The sequence below is a fragment of the Leopardus geoffroyi genome, chromosome C3 (assembly GCF_018350155.1).
Source record: "Leopardus geoffroyi isolate Oge1 chromosome C3, O.geoffroyi_Oge1_pat1.0, whole genome shotgun sequence".
NCBI classification, from domain to species: Eukaryota; Metazoa; Chordata; class Mammalia; order Carnivora; family Felidae; genus Leopardus; species Leopardus geoffroyi.
The window spans coordinates 24,981,450-24,998,868 of NC_059338.1; the positions used below are offsets into that span (position 1 = coordinate 24,981,450).

Here is a 17,419-nt window from a genome sequence, read left to right on the forward strand (position 1 = left end):
TTGTCAAAAACACAGTATAGTATAAGGAAATGTCATCTCAGGGCCCAGGCCACTCAGTGTTCTAGGTGAAGCCAAGAATTTGCTGAGAAAGGATCACTTCGGGACTTTTTAGTAGATTGGACCATCAACGAAAAGCCACTTTAGCCCATGGGCCCAGGACATGAAGAAATCAGAGGAGAGCTTACTGGAAGTCAGGCAGCAGGCCTGAAACACATTGAGATCCCCTTCCGTCTGGTTCCCATTTCCCCTTGAGAACCTCCGCTTTAGAAGGATAGCGATATGTTTTTGCTCAGCAGACAGAATCTTCAGAGCATCTAATCTCATGACACTGAAAGTAGGAACACTGATAAGTGGTTGGTTTCCAGCCGTAAAGGGGTAAAGCAGTGGGCTTTTTTTTTTTTTTTTATTTTTTTTTTTTCAACGTTTATTTATTTTTTTGGGGACAGACAGAGACAGAGCATGAACGGGGGAGGGGCAGAGAGAGAGGGAGACACAGAATCGGAAACAGGCTCCAGGCTCTGAGCCATGAGCCCAGAGCCCGACGCGGGGCTCGAACTCACGGACCGCGAGATCATGACCTGGCTGAAGTCGGACGCTTAACCGACTGCGCCACCCAGGCGCCCCAGCAGTGGGCTTTTTATGAGAATGCAGGTAAGGCCTCATAGGACTAACCTGACCCATCTTCGATCTTTCTCTTTTGTTCTTAGAGCACGCCAGCATGCAGATATAAAACCACTCAGAGGAGGGTAAGTTACTGCATGGAAGCAGCACACAACCTTCCATTTTGCACCGGATCCAGCTGTTGCCAAGAGGTACTCTCCGTGAGAATTCTTGAAATGGTTGCTACAGTACCGCCTCACGTTACTTGGCTCCCTTGTGCGTAAGTGGGGTTTTCCTACCCTGATTCAGTCTGTCGTTCCCCAAATCCCTCTCCTTTAAGTCTTCCTGGATTACCCTGACGACTATTTACAGATGAGCCTCAGCTTTCTCATCTATACAATGGGAACTATAATATCTACCTCCTAGGGAACACAAAGCCAGTAAGGATGTACAAATCCCAGCAGATGGTGGGTCACAAACCCTTTTGGGACTGACAAGTGTTACAGATCCTATCTCTACTAAGTACACATGCACAAACATTTTAACCCTGATTCATGGGGCGTTCAGAAATACCTTGAGTCCCCATGTGGGGGAAAAAGTTCAGTTTAGCCTAACAAATGTTTTTTGAACAACCACTATGTACTATGGTGTTTTGTTTCTTTCCTTTAAAGCAACAATATGTTTATCTATTTGGTCAGTCCTGGAATACACATAAAATGGCTTCAGAATTGATAGCCCATATCTGATTTCGGTTCAGGTCATGATCTCATGGTTCGTCAGTTTGAGCCCTGCACCGGGTGAGCACGAGCCCCTCTTCTCTCTCTTTCTCTGCCCCTCGTGGGATTCTCTCTCTCTCTCTCTCTTTCTGCCCCCATCTCACTTGTGCCCTCTCTCAAAAAAAAAAAATTACCAACAACTGTATAGTATTTGTTTATAGCTCTTGTTGTCTTTAGACTTACAGTATAGTATCAAAATACTGTCGTCAAGGGTGCCTGGGGGGCTCAGTCGGTTGAGCGTTCGACTTCGACTCAGGTCATGATCTCACAGTTCGTGGGTTCGAGCCCCACATCGGGCTCTGTGCTGACAGCTCGGAGCCTGGAGCCTGCTTCGGATTCTGTGTCTCCCTCTCTTTCTGCCCCTACCCCGCTCACCCTCTGTCTCCCTCTCTCTCAAAAATGAATAAATGTTAAAAACATTTTTTAAAAAATACTGTTTTCTAAAGTTACTTGGATTATTTTCTCCCTCATTCATTTGTTACACACTTAGGTTTACTCACTACTGTTTGTATTCCACTTGGGGTTTTACCCACATCCTTGTTTTATTTATCTGTTTATTTATCTTTTGAATATGGGAAACACTAATGTAGTTCTGAAAGCCACAATTATACAAAAGCAATATTCAGAGAAAATGTCACTTCCCTCCCATTTCCCACCCCCCATTCTTTTTACCCCTTTTTCACCCGTATCCTGTAGATAAACAATCAAATATTCGTTTCTGGATTCATCCTTCCTGTATTTCTTCTTGCCGAAGTGAGAATACACATGTACATTCTCATATTGTCTTCTTTGTACCAAAAAGGCAGCGTGCTATCGACACTCTTTTGTACTTCGCTTTTTTCGCTTGACAACATATTCTGGAAATCTTTCCAGGTCATTTCATGGAGACCGTGCTCATTACTGCCTAGTATTCAGATACAACGTAGTTGATTCAACCGCTCTTCTGTGTGAGGGTATTTAGGTTGTTTCTAATATTTTTACAAACGAGGCTGCAACCAGTAACCTCGGGTGTATGTATTTTCATTGTTGGAGGTGTACGTTTCAAGGTAAATTCCTACAAGGGTTGCCGGACCAGAAGACAAACGCATACGCAGTCCTGTTGGACACTGACAAATTCCCTTCCAAAAGGGTTGTACCAGTTTGCAATACAACCAGCAACATGCGAGCACACCTGTTTCCCCAGAGCCGCAGCACAGAAATGTCCCCGTGTGCGCTGTGCATGTACAGGGGCAGGGATAGGTACATCTGAGGCCCAATATATGGAACCATCTCCCCCTCAGCTCCTCCACAGCTCACACTCTGGGCCTGGCCACTGTCGTGTCTTCCCTGGGCGGCTGCCACAGCCTCCTTCTTCCTATGATCTTGTCTCTACATAGCGGCTTTTTAAAGCTCTCTGTTTGGGGCGCCTGGGTGGCTCAGTCGGCTGAGCATCCGATTTTGGCTCAGGTCATGATCTCACGGCTCGTGAGTTTGAGCCTCGCATCAAGCTCGCTGCTGTCCGTGCAGAGCCCGCTTCGGATCTTCTGTCCCCCCTCCGTCCCCACCCCCCACCCCTTCCCTGCTTGTGCTTTCTCTCTCAAAAGCAAATACGTCTTTAAAAAAAAAAAAAAAGAGCTCTCTCTGTTCAAACTTCTCCAGTAGCTTCCCACCTCACTCGGATTATAACCCAAACACCTCCCTTAGGCAATGAAGTACTAAGCGTCTGGCCTCTGGCTTCATCTCCTGCCCCCCTCCTCTTCCCTCTCTCCGCTCCAGCCACACTGGCCTCCTGCATGCTGGCCCCTGCTGCCAAGGACCTCTGCATTTGATGTGCCCTGTCTCTGACACACTCTTCCCAGATGCCACGTGGCTCACTTCCTCACTTCCTTTCAGGACTCCGTCCAAATGTCACCCTCTTAGGGGAGCTGAAGGCCTTTCTCTGAACAACCCACCCAGAACAGTGTCCCCTCTCCATTCTCCACCTCTTCACCTTGCTTTTCTTCATGACACTCACCATCAGCAGACACCCTGTATGTTACCATGTTTATTTATTAACTGATCAGCCAAGCATCTATTTATCTGTCCTTTAGCAGGACATACAGCTCATGAAGGCAGGAACTTTTCCTTGGCACACAATGAGCAATCTCTCTCTCTCTTCTCTATTTGTTGGATGACCGAATGGGATGCATGGACAAAGCAGTAAGAGTGCAGACTCTCATCCTCTTATTGTCCTTTAGACACAAATAATTTTTCCTCCCCTGAACTCAGTTTGGACTTATCTTTGCCAATTATTTGATCATTAATCATTACTATCTTGTGGAATTTCTTCTACTGCTCCTCTGAATTGCTATAGCTTATCTCCTTTGATTTAGCTTTTCAATTGCTTATTTATTTTCTCCCAACCGCATCATAAAACCAAGACAAGAGAAGTGCATTATCCCTGTTTTTGTTTTCCTATTTCACAATGCATGGTGCCCAGCACTGATCAGGTGCTTGATACATATTTGTTCACTGTTGATATACAATGCTGTTACTTCAAGTAAATAGAGACAAGATGAAAAAACTGTAGCTGATTAGAACGGGCTAAGTTGTAAGCAGGCTAAAATAATTACTATTCCAGAAACAAAGGCAAGCAAGGTCCCAGCGTACTGGGAGAGAGGAACAGAGAGAAATTGGCTACCTCTGCACCCAGACCAGCAATCACCCACATACCTCCTTAGCTGCAAGAAGGTCATTCTGTCCCTTTTCCTCTAACTAGATAAGACAGCTTCTAAAAACAATGTCTGATGTCCAGTTCCTAGAAATCTCTATGGCAGTAGCTCAGGTATCTGTGCTTTCTAAACACTCTTACACTTACAAGCTTGGTTCTCTGGCAATTCATCTCCACCCCTAGATTCTGTGCAACCAGCCTGGGAGCTAGTGAGGGGTGGAGTTTATGAGACCCAGCTCCATCCAAGCAGCAGATAGAGTGATCTGACTTAGGCCGAGAAGGAGTCAGCCCCTGAAGGCTCTCAAAGGTGGGCTACAACTTTAGACTGGCGACTAACTGAGCTCCAGGTGATGTCGTATCCAGGGAGACCACAGCAGAACCAGAACCTGAGTATTATCAGGAATCAGGGCAACATCACAAAAGGAGTTGTTTGCAAAGGAGTCTGATGCAGAAGGTCAGCGTGTCAGGAGATACCGACACGTGCAAAGACGGTGAGTAATGGCGAGACTGTCACCACACCACCCCAGCTGTACTCACTCCTGTCACAGCTGTAATTTAAAACCCGCTCTCAAGCTAGAAGAGGGAGTGTGGCAAATGGCTGAGGCGTTTTGGGTCAAAGCATATGATGTCTTTCTCTCAATGTCTAGGTGGGGCCATTCAAAGGTAGCAAACATTATGCGAACAAGTTAAGATTTTATTCCGTTTCTGAGAAGGTCAGGAGGAAAAGTCGGTCTCTGTTCTTACTCCACAAAGAATTCCTGGAAGCTCTTCCCAGCTTTGCACAAATATGGGCAAGGCTTTAATCCTGCTTACCGTGTCTGCTGATAAACCGGATACAGCTCTCTACCACCAGAGGAATTGCCTGGCTGGAATCCTGAAAAGCCGAAGAGAAACACAGCATTAGAATCTTTAAACAGGCATAGCCCAGAGTCAGAGAAAAATGGGCCAGACTGTGCAGAACTCGTCTCAGCTGGCTCAGTGGCCGGTCCTCAAAGAAGCATCTGGCCTCCTCCTAGCTCCAGAGAGCATACACAACCGCCTACTTGGAATGCCACACGGATGCCTTAAACTCAGCACGTCCTAAATGCAACTGATCGTCTTCCCTCCCAAACCAGCTTCCTACCCTCAGCCATCCAATCAATCGGTCAATACGCTTTGTCAAGTCGGCCTCCTAAGTATCTCTCAAGTCCATTCACTTCTCTCCATCTCTACTGCCATCAGCTCAGTCCTGACGTCAGTATCTCAGTTCCCACCCTTGCTGTCCTCCAGACCATGTCATCCTTCCTTAAAATAGTGGCTGGGTGATCTCTGAAAGTGCACACCCCATCCTTCACTTCCTAGGCTAACCTCTTTCAAATTTTTTTTTAAATGTTTTTATTTAATTTTGAGAGAGAGAGAGAGAGAGAGACAGAGAAGGAGTTGGGGAGGGGCAGAGAGAGAGAGAGAGAGAGAGAGGGAGGCAAAGAATCCGAAGAAGGCTCCAGGCTCTGAGCTGTCAGCACAGAGCCCCATGCTGGGCTTGAACTCACGGATCGTGAGATCATGACCTAAGCTGGAGTCGGACACTTAACCCACTGAGCCACGCAGGTGCCCCAAGGCTAACCTCTTTCAAAGACTCCTTGTTAGTTTCTTTACACAGCCCTGCGTGTCCAGGGTCCGGCCTTTGCCTCCAACTTCATCTCCTTCTGCTCTCCCTCCAGTCTCTGTCAGCCGCACCAGCCTAACTTTCCATTCTTTAGAGAAGTTCTCTGTCCATGGCTTTGCGCGAACTGCTCCTGCTTCTGGAATGTTCTCCTCACCCTGGGATCCCACCCCTTAGGGTCTCAGTGCAAGTAGCACCTTCTTAGGAATGCTTTTCCAGACTCCCCCGATGAGATCAGGGCCCCTGTCCACAGGGTCTCAGCACCTTGCACTCAGCTCTTACAACTTAACTCACACAGTTAACAGTTGTGTTAGACAACTTAACAGTTGTGACTTAACTGTGTGGGTATGAAGATCTCATTTGCATTTGTCACCACCATAGCTCATGCTCCACAGGGCAGATCCAGTCAATTCGTGGATCTCCAGGGCTGGCCATGATGTTCTCACATAGTAGGTGCTCAATTAATATCAGTTGAGGGTATCAACTGATGAACCAATGGGAGCAACAGAAAGGGGGTTTACTTGGCATAAAAGGTAGGAAAGAAAAAACCCAACTCTTAGAAATAGTGGAAACTAATTGGTACTAAACTAAGAAGCAGACGTCCCAGATATCAATCTTTGCTCTGCCATTTTGCTATACATCCCTGCCATTATATTTAACTTCTGTGGGCCTCAATTTGATGCCTACAAACTGGGGAGGGAATAGGTGGTGAGAAGAGTAACATTTCCTGTTGGCACATGAACATTAGAGCTTATCATTTACAGAGAATTTATACAGGTGGTGGGTCAGGTCCTAGGTGCTTTAGCAGGACTGGTCCTGATAACGACCCTATGGGGTGTGTATCCTTATCACATCCTTGTTTGACAAGTGAGGAGCTGAAGGCCAGGCAAGGTGAAATAGCTGCTTACAGTGACTGCCACAGGCAGTAAGTGGCAGGGCAGGGGTCCAAACCCAGGCAGTTTCCTTCTGAGACTGAACGAACATCTCACCGCCACCCAATCTGCATCCCAGGAGCTCGGCAAACGTTACCAAATATGCGTGCCAAGCATTACTGAAAACCAACAGGGTTTTATAACGCAGCTAAACACACAATCATTCAGCTATGGGGAAGAAAGATCAGGCAAAGGGCCCTAAACCTATAGAACTTCAGGACAGGAGCGCCTGGCTGGCTCAGTCGGGGGGAGTGTGTGACTCTGGATCTCAGGGTTGTGGGTTTGAGACCCATGTTGGGTGTAGAGATTACATAAAAAAAAAAATCTTAAAAAAAATTTTTTTAAATGTTTGTTATTTTTGAGAGAGAGACAGGCAGAGAGAGAGAGAGGAAGACACAGAATCTGAAGCAGGCTCCAGGCTCTGAGCTGTCAGCACAGAGCCCGACTCGGGGCTTGAACTCAGGAACCGCGAGATTATGGCCTGAGCCGAAGTCAGATGCTTAACTGACTGAACTCCCCACGTGCCTCCCCCACAAAAATCTTAAAAATGAAATGAAATGAAATGAAATGAAATGAAATAAAATAAAATAAAATAAAATAAAATAAAATAAAAGTAGTTTAGGACAGAGATTGCATCTCAATGGGATGGGTCCTGTGGCTTCTGCTCCTTTCACAGGTTTGCCTACATTCCTGAATTTTCAGCTGGGGCCCTGCGGTTTGGCCACCATTAGGGAAGCGGCCAGATCTCATAAAGAAGTCAGGCTGCGAGAAGAGCTGGCACGGCCTGTAGCTCCCAAGCTTACTGGGAAGGCAGGATGCGGCCGAAGGAAGTCGTGAGTGTGCCAAGGGAGCCCTGGAGTCAGGGAGGGCTCGGGGACCCAAATGCTCATCTTCATAACCCCTGAAGCCCTCTGCTTCCTCCAGCTTTCCAGCTATAGTAGCCAGTGTCTGCCCTCTCGTTGCCAGTCAGCCTGGGGCGCTCTTAGAGGAAGACTCTTGGTCTATACTTCTATACTCTACTGAAGAAAACTGTAAAAAAACAAAACCTCCAATTTTTGGTAGTTACAAAGAGTGGTAGCAGTGATAATGAAGTTAGCGATATGAGGGTTTGAAAAGTTTTTCTGGCCCTAGATTTAAATTTAAAGACCCAAAGAGAAGTAGGTCGGGAAATTCACAGATTGACTGGCTTCAACAAGTTATGTGGATGCCAAGTTCTGCCTAGACTTGCAGAAAATGGAATATCAATGGTAGTTAAAGGGAAGCATGCAGGGGTGCAGAAAGTAAGACATCAAACCTGCATGTCCATGGTTACTGGGGGTACATCGGAAGGAGCCCAGGGGAACTCTCTGTGGTGGACAAGAGTGGGCCAGAGATTACCTGTCCCCACTGCTCCGGGGAAGCCTAAGACAGTCTAGTGGGAGCAAAAACTGGACAATGTCATGAAGGCCTCCGACGCTCCTACTACCCTCCACTCTCCTTGTAATGTTTCTGAGCTCTGAGTGAATTCATTCCCCCAGGATGTGCCTGTGTGCTCCTATGGGGCCCCAAAGACCCTCACTTCACCATTGATTTTGCAAACAGCTGACCATGCAGTGTCCACATGTGTCCTTATTCTGTGTCCATCTCTCCCTTTCTTCCTCTCTCCTTCCCTCCTGCAATGTTAGAATTGATGTCCATTTAATTCTTTAGTTCACAATATTTTTGGTGGCATAATCCTAGGGTGGGAAGGGGCCTTTAAAGACAATTGGGCCAAATCTCCATTCAATCAGATTAGGGATCTTTAAACCAAAGGTGGAAGGAGAAAGGTAACAGGCACAATTTGGAAAAGATGGTTAAGCAGGGATTCCAGGATCAGCAGGAGAAAACCATCAGGAAGGTGGCCAGAGAGCGCCTAAACATGTCATTGTCTAGCATAATTTCTCATGAGCGAGAGAGTTCGGAGTTTTGCTGAGTACTGATCTGTTACATTGTTAGATTTCTGTTCTTACCAAGGGAGAAAATACAAGTCGACACAACTGAGTAGATGTGGGTGATGGGAAAGAAAGAGGCATCAAAGATAATATTTGGGGTTTCAGGACTGTGAAGAATGGAGGCCCCCCATCACGGAAGTAGACAAGTTGGGGAATGTGCTAGAAGTTAGACCATGGTAGGGAGGAGGCGCCATCTCAACTCTCAAGTGGATACCCAGCCAATCAGTTCGAGATTATATTCAAAGACTCAGAACAATGGACACTCGGGGAAGGAGAGAAAGGTTCGTCCAAGGGAACAAAGCCAACAAGGGAAAGAATACAAAAAGAAGTCAAAACAGGACCAACCCTTGGGATCATGCCTACATTTAGAGGCAAGGAGAAAGATGGACAAGCAAAGAAGAGTCAGAATCGATGGGAAAGAGAAATGCTGGGCTTGAGGGTAGCAGACAAAGCTTAGAAGTGGCGGTTGAGGCAGAAAAGGCTGGGATGGTTTGAACCTAGGCTTTGCTAGGGTCAAAAATGACTGGAACCCATTAGGGATCCTCAAAAACAAAAGCTACCAGATTCTTCCTCTTGTTTGGCTGACTTGCCATAAACAACCAATTATTTATTTCCTTACACAAGGCTACTCATCTTCCCAATTACTATTTCCTTGCCTGCCCATCGTAGGAAAAACTCTTCACTGATCCACCATTAGATCTGAGCTGCTGGAGAGAAACTGGGGCAGCAGAAGGAAAACAAGGTCTTTATTTGATTGGGGTTTTTGGGTGCATCCCGGGCTCTTACGCAAATCTGGGAGCAGGCAACGCGCTTTGCCTGCAACTGCTTAGACGCAGCAGGATGCAAACCAGATGGGCGCTGCTCCCCTCTGACGGTGAGCTCAACCAGGGCCGCCTACTGCCTGCCAAACTGCGGTCTCTGGCACTCTGGTGGCCAGAGTGGAGCCTGGGAGGCTCTTGCACCTATGCTCCATCTAGATGCAGGAGGCCCGGTTTCAGCCCAGGAACTGAAAGGAACAAATGTTCAGTTCAACCCTGTTCTTAGTGTTGAAGGGAAAAAAAGCTGGCTCCCTCTTAAGATACCCACCTATTAATTTTTACATGCAATAGATCATCCCTGGGAGGCACTCCATGCTTCTCTGGGTTTAAATGAAATTATGGGAGAAAGGGCAGAAGAAGGAAATAGAGGAGCCAGAGGAAGGACAGATGCGATGAAATTTTTATAAATTAAAACATGTATAATTACATGTGATGGTGGTCTCATTATAATGAGATCCAAAGCAGAGAAGGGGAAAAAGAAATAGTGACGGCAAAGCTAAGACAAGCGAGAGCCATGTCAGCCGAGTGTCCCTGGACTGCCCGGTTAGCTGAAGCAGCCGGACGGGCTGAAGACCGTGTCGGGGCCGCTGCTGCAACAGAAGGCATGTGCCCTCTACATTCGATTATCTCCCTGTGGCTACAGCCGCTGCGAATTACCCAAAATGATTTTTTAAAGCCTGGATCAGTTTTCCCCTGAGTAGACAAAAAGACATTCGGAGCTCTCTCCACCTCCTCCCTGTTAACTGCCTGCCACATAGCTGGTATGAGCTTAGGGGACACAAAATCATTTTAGCAACTCGCCATAAAATATAATTAGGAAGCCAAATTTGCTACTGCAAAAACTACTTCAATTAATTTTTTTTTTTTTTTTTTTTTACACACACAAACACAGTGCTGTTTAGATTATCCACTGATGTGCATTACCCAGTCCCTGCCTTCCAAAGAGCCTCCCTGATATGGGTAATGAGAGCTGTCTGCCCAGCGTCAGATTTGAATACAACACTGAAAATCATGCAAACCAGCATGGGGTTGAACATCAATTTCCCGATCGTCTTCAGATCAGACTCATCTTTGCATTTTTAGCATGTCTAAGAAATACATCTAGGATGACCACACCACCAGAAAAAAACAAACAAAAATCCGCACACTTAAAGCCAGAGTGTCCACTCGAGGTGATTAGCTGCCGCGAGCTGCTCCCATGTGGAACTTATGTACAAGGCGCGAGGCCTCTTCCGCGGTTTCCTAGAGCAGTGACACCGCGGACAGTTCTGGCACGATCTGCCACAGTCCAACCACATCTCTAGCAAGGAGGAGGGTGCATGACTAGAGAGGGGAGGAACAAGTCAGAAAGGCCATGGCCGCTGCAGTTAAACAAGCAAAGTCAATGAAGTTTGCCATAATGGTAAACATACTGTGACTGAATGGTACATTCCAAACGCAGGCAGGAAGTCAGGAAAGTGTCTGCCCTGCCCACAGTAGGCTTCCATAAATGTCTATGGAACATAACCATCTTCTCACCCGACCAGCCTGGCTCTTGCTGGGCCCTTACCTGCTTCCTCACGGTTGAGCTACGCCTGTGGTTGACCCCGCCAAATCAGACAGGACCGAACGAGCAACGGGGAGAAAAAAAGGAAAATGGGATTAGTGAAGCAAGTCACATTGTTCAGCTCGGTCGCAGTCCCGGAACCCTGGAGATCTCTGCACTTACTATCTTCCACCATTCAAAACTAGAACAGGAGGGAATAAAATACACTTGGGTTAGACAATAAGATTATCTCTTTGTCTGCAAGGAGACACTAGTAAACACCAAAGGAAGTCAGTTTTTGTTCTTTTGGAAATCCTTAAGGAGCGATTTTGGAGTTTGAAGGACAGAGCAGCCAGACTGGAAGGAACCTTGGCGATCCTTCAGGTGAATGCCTTTCAAACTCTTATCCCAGGGAATCGGACTCAGACACAATCCCCCAAGCACGGAGAACAGTGCTGCCCTGCCTTTAGTGAAGGTAAGTAAGGCCCAGAGCCTGGCTGCTGGGCTCCCTCTCCCCCTTCCACCAGGCCGCTCTAGAGGAACCTCTTTGGAATCATAGAGCTCCTTGGGTTTAGTGGAACATTCTTTCTTGTCTTATAGATGAGGGAACTGGACTTCGAAGGGGAGAAGAGAGCAGCCCAAGGTCACACAGCCTAAGGGAATTCAACTCAGCTTTTTTTTTTTTTTTTCACTCCCATACAGTTTTCCACGGATACGGGACTTCAGGTGAACTTACATGAAGACTCTATCACCAAGAAGATACATCCTATGAAATTCCATGATCCTGGTTCCCTCCAGTCAACAAGACTGGTGTACTAATGAGATCTTTACTGTAATCCACAATGACAAAACGATGAAAGCCAAATGAAGCTATTTCTAAATAATGAGCCTGTAATTGTAAATGGCCTCATGATTATTGTGTGTGTGTTGGCAGATACAAGTGGTTGATATAATGGGCTAACCCAGGGTCTCTAAGGAGTCCAGCCCATTAAAGCTCTTTCCCTGGTTAAATCAGCACATTTTTAGGCATCTGAGAACAGCTGGCTGGCTGAACGCCTTGCTCTCCGCCAGCTCACGAGTTTTCTCATAGCAGCTACATGACTGGAAGGGAAAATATTTGGCTGGGGTCGGGGAGGGAGGGGAAGGTGGGGACAGATTGGGAGGGTTGCATACTTGTACAACAGGCAAGGATTTCTACCAATGCTGCTTGGCAAGCCAGTGCGACGTAGTATTTCATTATCCAGCAACAGTCACTAATTAGGGGCTGTCATCTTTTCCATGCATACGATCTCAGATCAAATGCTATCTTCTGATCTTCCTTCTCTGGGTCAGAGACTTCCCCCAAACCACATGCTGAAGTCTAGCAGCTAAGGTTAGGTTACTAGGACCCTCCAGAGTCGAACACTTCTTTTCCTCGCAAAAGCAGTGGCTTTGGGGAGTCTCGGGAAGTACTTCAGCGAATGAGAACTCCTTTATTCCGTTCCTCTCAGCTCTCTCCCCGACTCACCACAGACCCCATTTCCACTTGAGGCCAGATGGGGTCAGCAAGGCAAAGGGAAGGAAGCAATCCCCGCCCTAGTCCCCTCCTTTGCAGAGTCATCCGAAGCCTTCGCACTTGAACTCCCGGCTCTTTCCCCTCTTTCCCGGGCTGGGCGGGGATGGCTCTACCCCACGGGCCTCTCTTTATCCTTTCCCAGGGTTGCCCCGGGCCACACCTACCTGGCCAGACTGCAGTCTGTCCGCTGACCTGTTGGAAAGACAAAAGCAAAAAGCTCATGTTGAAGCAGAGGGGGCCAGAGTGGAAGACCTGCTGCCAGCAGTCACCTGAAATGCTCTGCCCGTCTTCCCTGAGAGCTGCCAGCATCACTGAGCATCGTGACTGGCCTTCTGGGCAAAAAAAGAAGAGAAATGCCCAGAGCCTCTTCCTGGGCAAGTGCTGTTTCTAATGCTTGTTCCCGGGGCTGCTGGTATGTCCCTAAAGCCTAGGGTGCCAACCCTGCTTCCCAAAGGGAAAACAGGGGTGGCTGTAGGGGAACAATAGCAAGATGGATCATGTTTTAGAGAACAGATTACTAGAAGCCTTCCCAGAGGTGAAATCCAGTTTCTCTTCTGAGTGTGTGGGTGTGTGTGGGAGGAGGAAGGGAGGGGCTTGCTTGCTCCTGAGTAAGGAGCACGCGCATGCGCGCACACACACGCACACACGGTGAGGGCGGCAAGGGAAGAAGGAAGGAAGAATTGTTTGGGGGGAGGAGGGAGAAGATAAAGACGTTCTAGTTTTAGATTCGTATGAAATTCTCTTAGGTTGGGCTGGGGTGGCAAGGGGAAATGAGATTTAATTGCTGTCAAACTGTGGTTCTCAATCCAACAGCAGGCCCTAATTTCAAGTGTAATGGGTCACAGCCAGCTTTAAAAAATGAATATCTTAAAGTTCATGAGAAGAATTCTTCCATTTTTAAAAAAACACATGTGCCTAGGCACATGGGCCATGATGTAATCTATTTGCCGCCTTTGGACCCACAGTGAACCAAGCATGGTCTGTATTAGACGTACGCTCGCTAAACCAGGGACGCCCCAAGCAGGTGCTGAGCTGGGGGAGATCATCATCCATGCTCCTGGAAAAACAGCTCCAAGGACTGGGGGAGGGCAGGGCTTTCTCTTGCCTTTAAAGGTTGCTAATTGTTGATTACACTTCGCTCATCCTGAGCAACATCCTCCCCCACCCCCAACAGCCTCTCATTACTAAAGGCTCAGCTTTCATCTGCAAAAATATTATTCTGGGCCATTATTTTCAACATCTGTCCCATTTCCATTCTGGAATATTCATACACATCAATTATCCCTCTGTGGCAAGAACAAGGAGCTCTTGCATTATGGTGACAAATACATTCAGAAGGCAGGGACATGAAGACTTGCACACAGGAAGGTCTGCAGCTATTGTTTCCTTATTGCTAGAACTTGTCATCTTTAGATGGAGGCAATTTGCAGTGCTAACGAATGGTCACCAACCTCTGCCCCTCCACAGTAGCAAATCTGGCGTGTGTGTGTGTGTGTGTGTGTGCAAACCCATTCACACACACTCTCTCTTTCTCACACACACACATTCCCAAGGTCCTGCTCCCTATCTCATTTATGGGCTAGCTTGGATTATTTTAGCAAAAAAGAAATCGTGGTTCTAATTCGCTTCAAATAGTTCTGGGCTTTCTTTCCTCTGATTCTCTATGAAGCAATCTGATAACCCCAAAGTAATGATTTTCTATAAGTGAAGCCGAGATCTCAGTGCCCAAACCTGTTTTAGCCTGAGTCCCTTGGGTGGCGGGGAGGAAAGAGAACAGAAGTTACCTAACAGGCATTCTTTACATAAAAGAAAATGCCTTTACAATCACAAGATCAAAGATATCAGAGATAAAAAGAATTCATCACCTGGGGGAAACTGTCCAGTGCAGGAGGAGGACAAGGCCAGAATGATGGGTGGGAGGCTCTGGTATGAAAAGTGTAGCTCTGATTCCTGAGACTGATGAGCCAATGAGCGCCATATGCTTTTCTACACTCTGCAATTTGTCTGAAGAGCGCTCAAGAATTTGTTTTAAAATGTTAGACCCTTGTGCAATTTCGCCTTTCGCTGGTGTTACCACATACTGCCTGTAGCTTCCTGGTCCCATTTTAAGTGACGAGATGTGCAGGGTGGGGAGGAGGGGCCGGGTATTCAGAGGCATCCCCAACCTGGGAATCCCATGAATCACAGGATGCTGAGAGCTAGGCAGGACCCGGGCAGGGTGCCCAAAACCCCAGGGAAGCTTCTCTTTCAACCTTCGCCTTCTGTTTGACAGCTGAGGAGAGAAAGTCCAGAGTGCCAGTCCAGTTCTCTGCTTTGCTACTTTCCAGGGTCTGGTTAAAATCATCCTTGATTCGTGGACGGGACAGGCCATTCAGTACCATGGCCTCTGCGTGGCTGAGGCAGAGAGGGCTGCCCCTTCGCACCAGGACCCTCCAAAGCAGAAGGAAACCGATATCCTAACCGGACGCTACAGAAAGCGGCAGACTGTGGGTCCCTCCTGCCTTTGAGCAGCCTCTCCTCTTCTCGGAGCAGATGCGTTCTCATCCCACTGTCCCTGCCTTCCTGCCGCAGCCTCAGTCCTGCTACAGAGGAGCTGAGAGTTTTAACAAAGCGTCTGGAGAGCAAGTAACCCATCAGCCCTTTCCCCCAGCCGTGGCAGAGAAGGCGGACAGGGTGGAGAGCAGGCACGCTCCATTTAAACAAATAGATGATGCACATTAGTGCTTCATTAAGCACTGGCCTTCTCCCATTACTCAAGCAGTCACTGGGGCTGTGTGCTTCACATCACACAAGCTAGGAAAAGAAATGCATTCGTATAACAAGATCAGGCCCACAGGGCTTAGTGGGGGAGGCTCAGGACTGGGCCTTCCCCCGCCCATTGCCAAACCTCCAGCAGAATTCCCATACTCACTTTCTCCCAGGGTTTTCTGGAGAAGGTCGTGCTTGGCTTGGAGCTTGGTGATGAGGTTCCTGCCCTCCAGGTACTCCTTCATTTTCTATAAGGGAGGAGGAGAAAAGCAATCAGACTCCTGAAGAGAAAACAACAACAACAACAACCCAGATGCTCAGCTGTACAATTCCCTTTTTATAAGAGGGCATTTGGTTTCTGACCCAGTTTCTACTAGTTTCCTTTTTTATCTCTTTAAGGCCCTGAGCATCTGGACAGCTGCTGATTTCCACGGCGGATGAGTATCCCGGTTTGTGTTCTCCCGGGGGCCAGCCCCACATTGGCTAGTGTAAGAAACTGGCTCTTAGAGCCCCTCAGCCATCTCAGTTCCACTGAAGAAGAACAGGGGGTTGGGGGTGGGGTGGATAGACTCACTGAACCCAGATCCTCTTGGTGTGAGGACACACACCTGCCCCTTGTCACCTGCATGGACGTCCAGCCCCACCCTGGCCCCTCCCAGGGTGCATTCCAACATATCAGGAGCAATGCCAAGGGCAGGCTCAGCCCCTGCCTGAGCTGCAAGCCAGCAAGCAGAGCATCTTTGTCTCCGCCGTCCCTTAATCAGCTTCCTCCTCTATTCTGCAGGGAGTCTTTGTGGAGAGCTTGAGGTTTCTGAGCTTTTGGGGAGAGGGGCTATACCACCCCCCACCCGTATATACACATACCAGCACTTCCAAACACAACAGGAGGTTCTGGAAATGCGCTTCCATCTGCTCTAACCGTCAAAATGCAATTGCTGTGCTGGAGTTTCTGATCTGACCTCTCTCCACCCTCGTCTGCTCAGGGAGCGACTCTATTTCCCTGGACAATTCACCAGAGCTTCCAAACAACCGTATGAGCTATGATTATCACCGTCCCCATTTTACCGATGAGGGCACCAAGATTTGGAGAGATTAAACAGGTTGCTCAAGGTCGAACTGGGAGTGAGGGGTGGAGCCAGTATCCAGACACACGTGGTGTGATGATTCGGCATGTGTGCTCAACCATCACGGTGGCGCACGCTCCGGGCATTAGGGCGTGCAGCGGAAGGGGAAGCCCAACAAAACTTCGCGGTATTCTTTATACGTGTGGAGCAATTCAAGGGTTTTCGGAGCCCATTAGCACACACTCTCTCCCTTGCCTTGCACAGGAACTCTGCACAGCACACTGGGGAGGACATCGTTGTTCCCTTGTTACTGATAAGCTGATCGCGGGAGGCGGGCGTTGAACTGCAGGTCACGGCCAGCCAGGAAGTGGTAGTGCCAGGCCTTCGGAGTCTTAACGCAGCATCTTTCTACTCTACCCTGCAGCCGCTCACGGGGCCCACCGTTGGCCTCGGTTGTCTCCTGCTGCCATGGCTCATCTGCAGGGTCAGGGGTCATCTGCCCCTGTCTACACTCAGAGGTGAGATGGCAGTGTTTCCCTGAGTATGATCCCTGAGCGACTCACTGGTGATACATGACATAGCGGAGGGGGTAACAGATAACACATTTTAAATCATAATACTTCTATCCTTTCAAGGTATTAAACGAAAAGTATAATTCTACATCAAGCCTCTGATTTTAGGGCTATTACCACTTAGGATGAAAGCAGAAAAAAAAACGTGAAAAAAATGTGAGTTACTTTTACTTTGTACCTCTCTGTACAGTGTAAACTTTTCACCAAGAGTGTCGATTTCTTCTCTCTTTCTTTCTCATGTAGAAACAAAGAATAAGACCCTGCTTTCTCTGGGAGGCACATTCTGGCCCTCCCATGCTCATCGGGATGCCCCCGCGTGTGCCTTTGCGAATCTCACACAGCCCTGGATCAGAGGGCTTCTCACTCAGGGGTCTTTCTCCCTAGACTGCCCGTTCCCTGGGGTCAACGTCATTATTCTTTGCAATCCCTGATGCTTACTACTGCACCCAGTAGATAATAGACACCAATAAATGCTTGAAGAAGGAGTAAAGAAATGAAGAGCCTCACTCTCCTCTGCTAGAACCTTCC

The 17,419-nt window shown here is 47.8% G+C and overlaps 1 protein-coding gene across 10 annotated transcripts in view; it reads right to left on the reverse strand.

Annotated features, from left to right (window-relative positions):
- SRGAP2 (SLIT-ROBO Rho GTPase activating protein 2) overlaps positions 1 to 17,419 on the reverse strand; it is a 232,933-nt gene that overhangs the window by 31,211 nt on the left and 184,303 nt on the right. For all 10 annotated transcript variants that reach the window (XM_045456177.1, XM_045456175.1, XM_045456176.1 and 7 more), the window contains exons 11-14: positions 15,419 to 15,503; positions 12,672 to 12,699; positions 10,977 to 11,001; positions 4,879 to 4,939 (exon numbers count right to left, since the gene is read on the reverse strand). In XM_045456177.1, the coding sequence (XP_045312133.1) occupies positions 4,879 to 4,939; positions 10,977 to 11,001; positions 12,672 to 12,699; positions 15,419 to 15,503 (199 nt within the window). The remainder of the gene's footprint in view (positions 1 to 4,878; positions 4,940 to 10,976; positions 11,002 to 12,671; positions 12,700 to 15,418; positions 15,504 to 17,419) is intronic.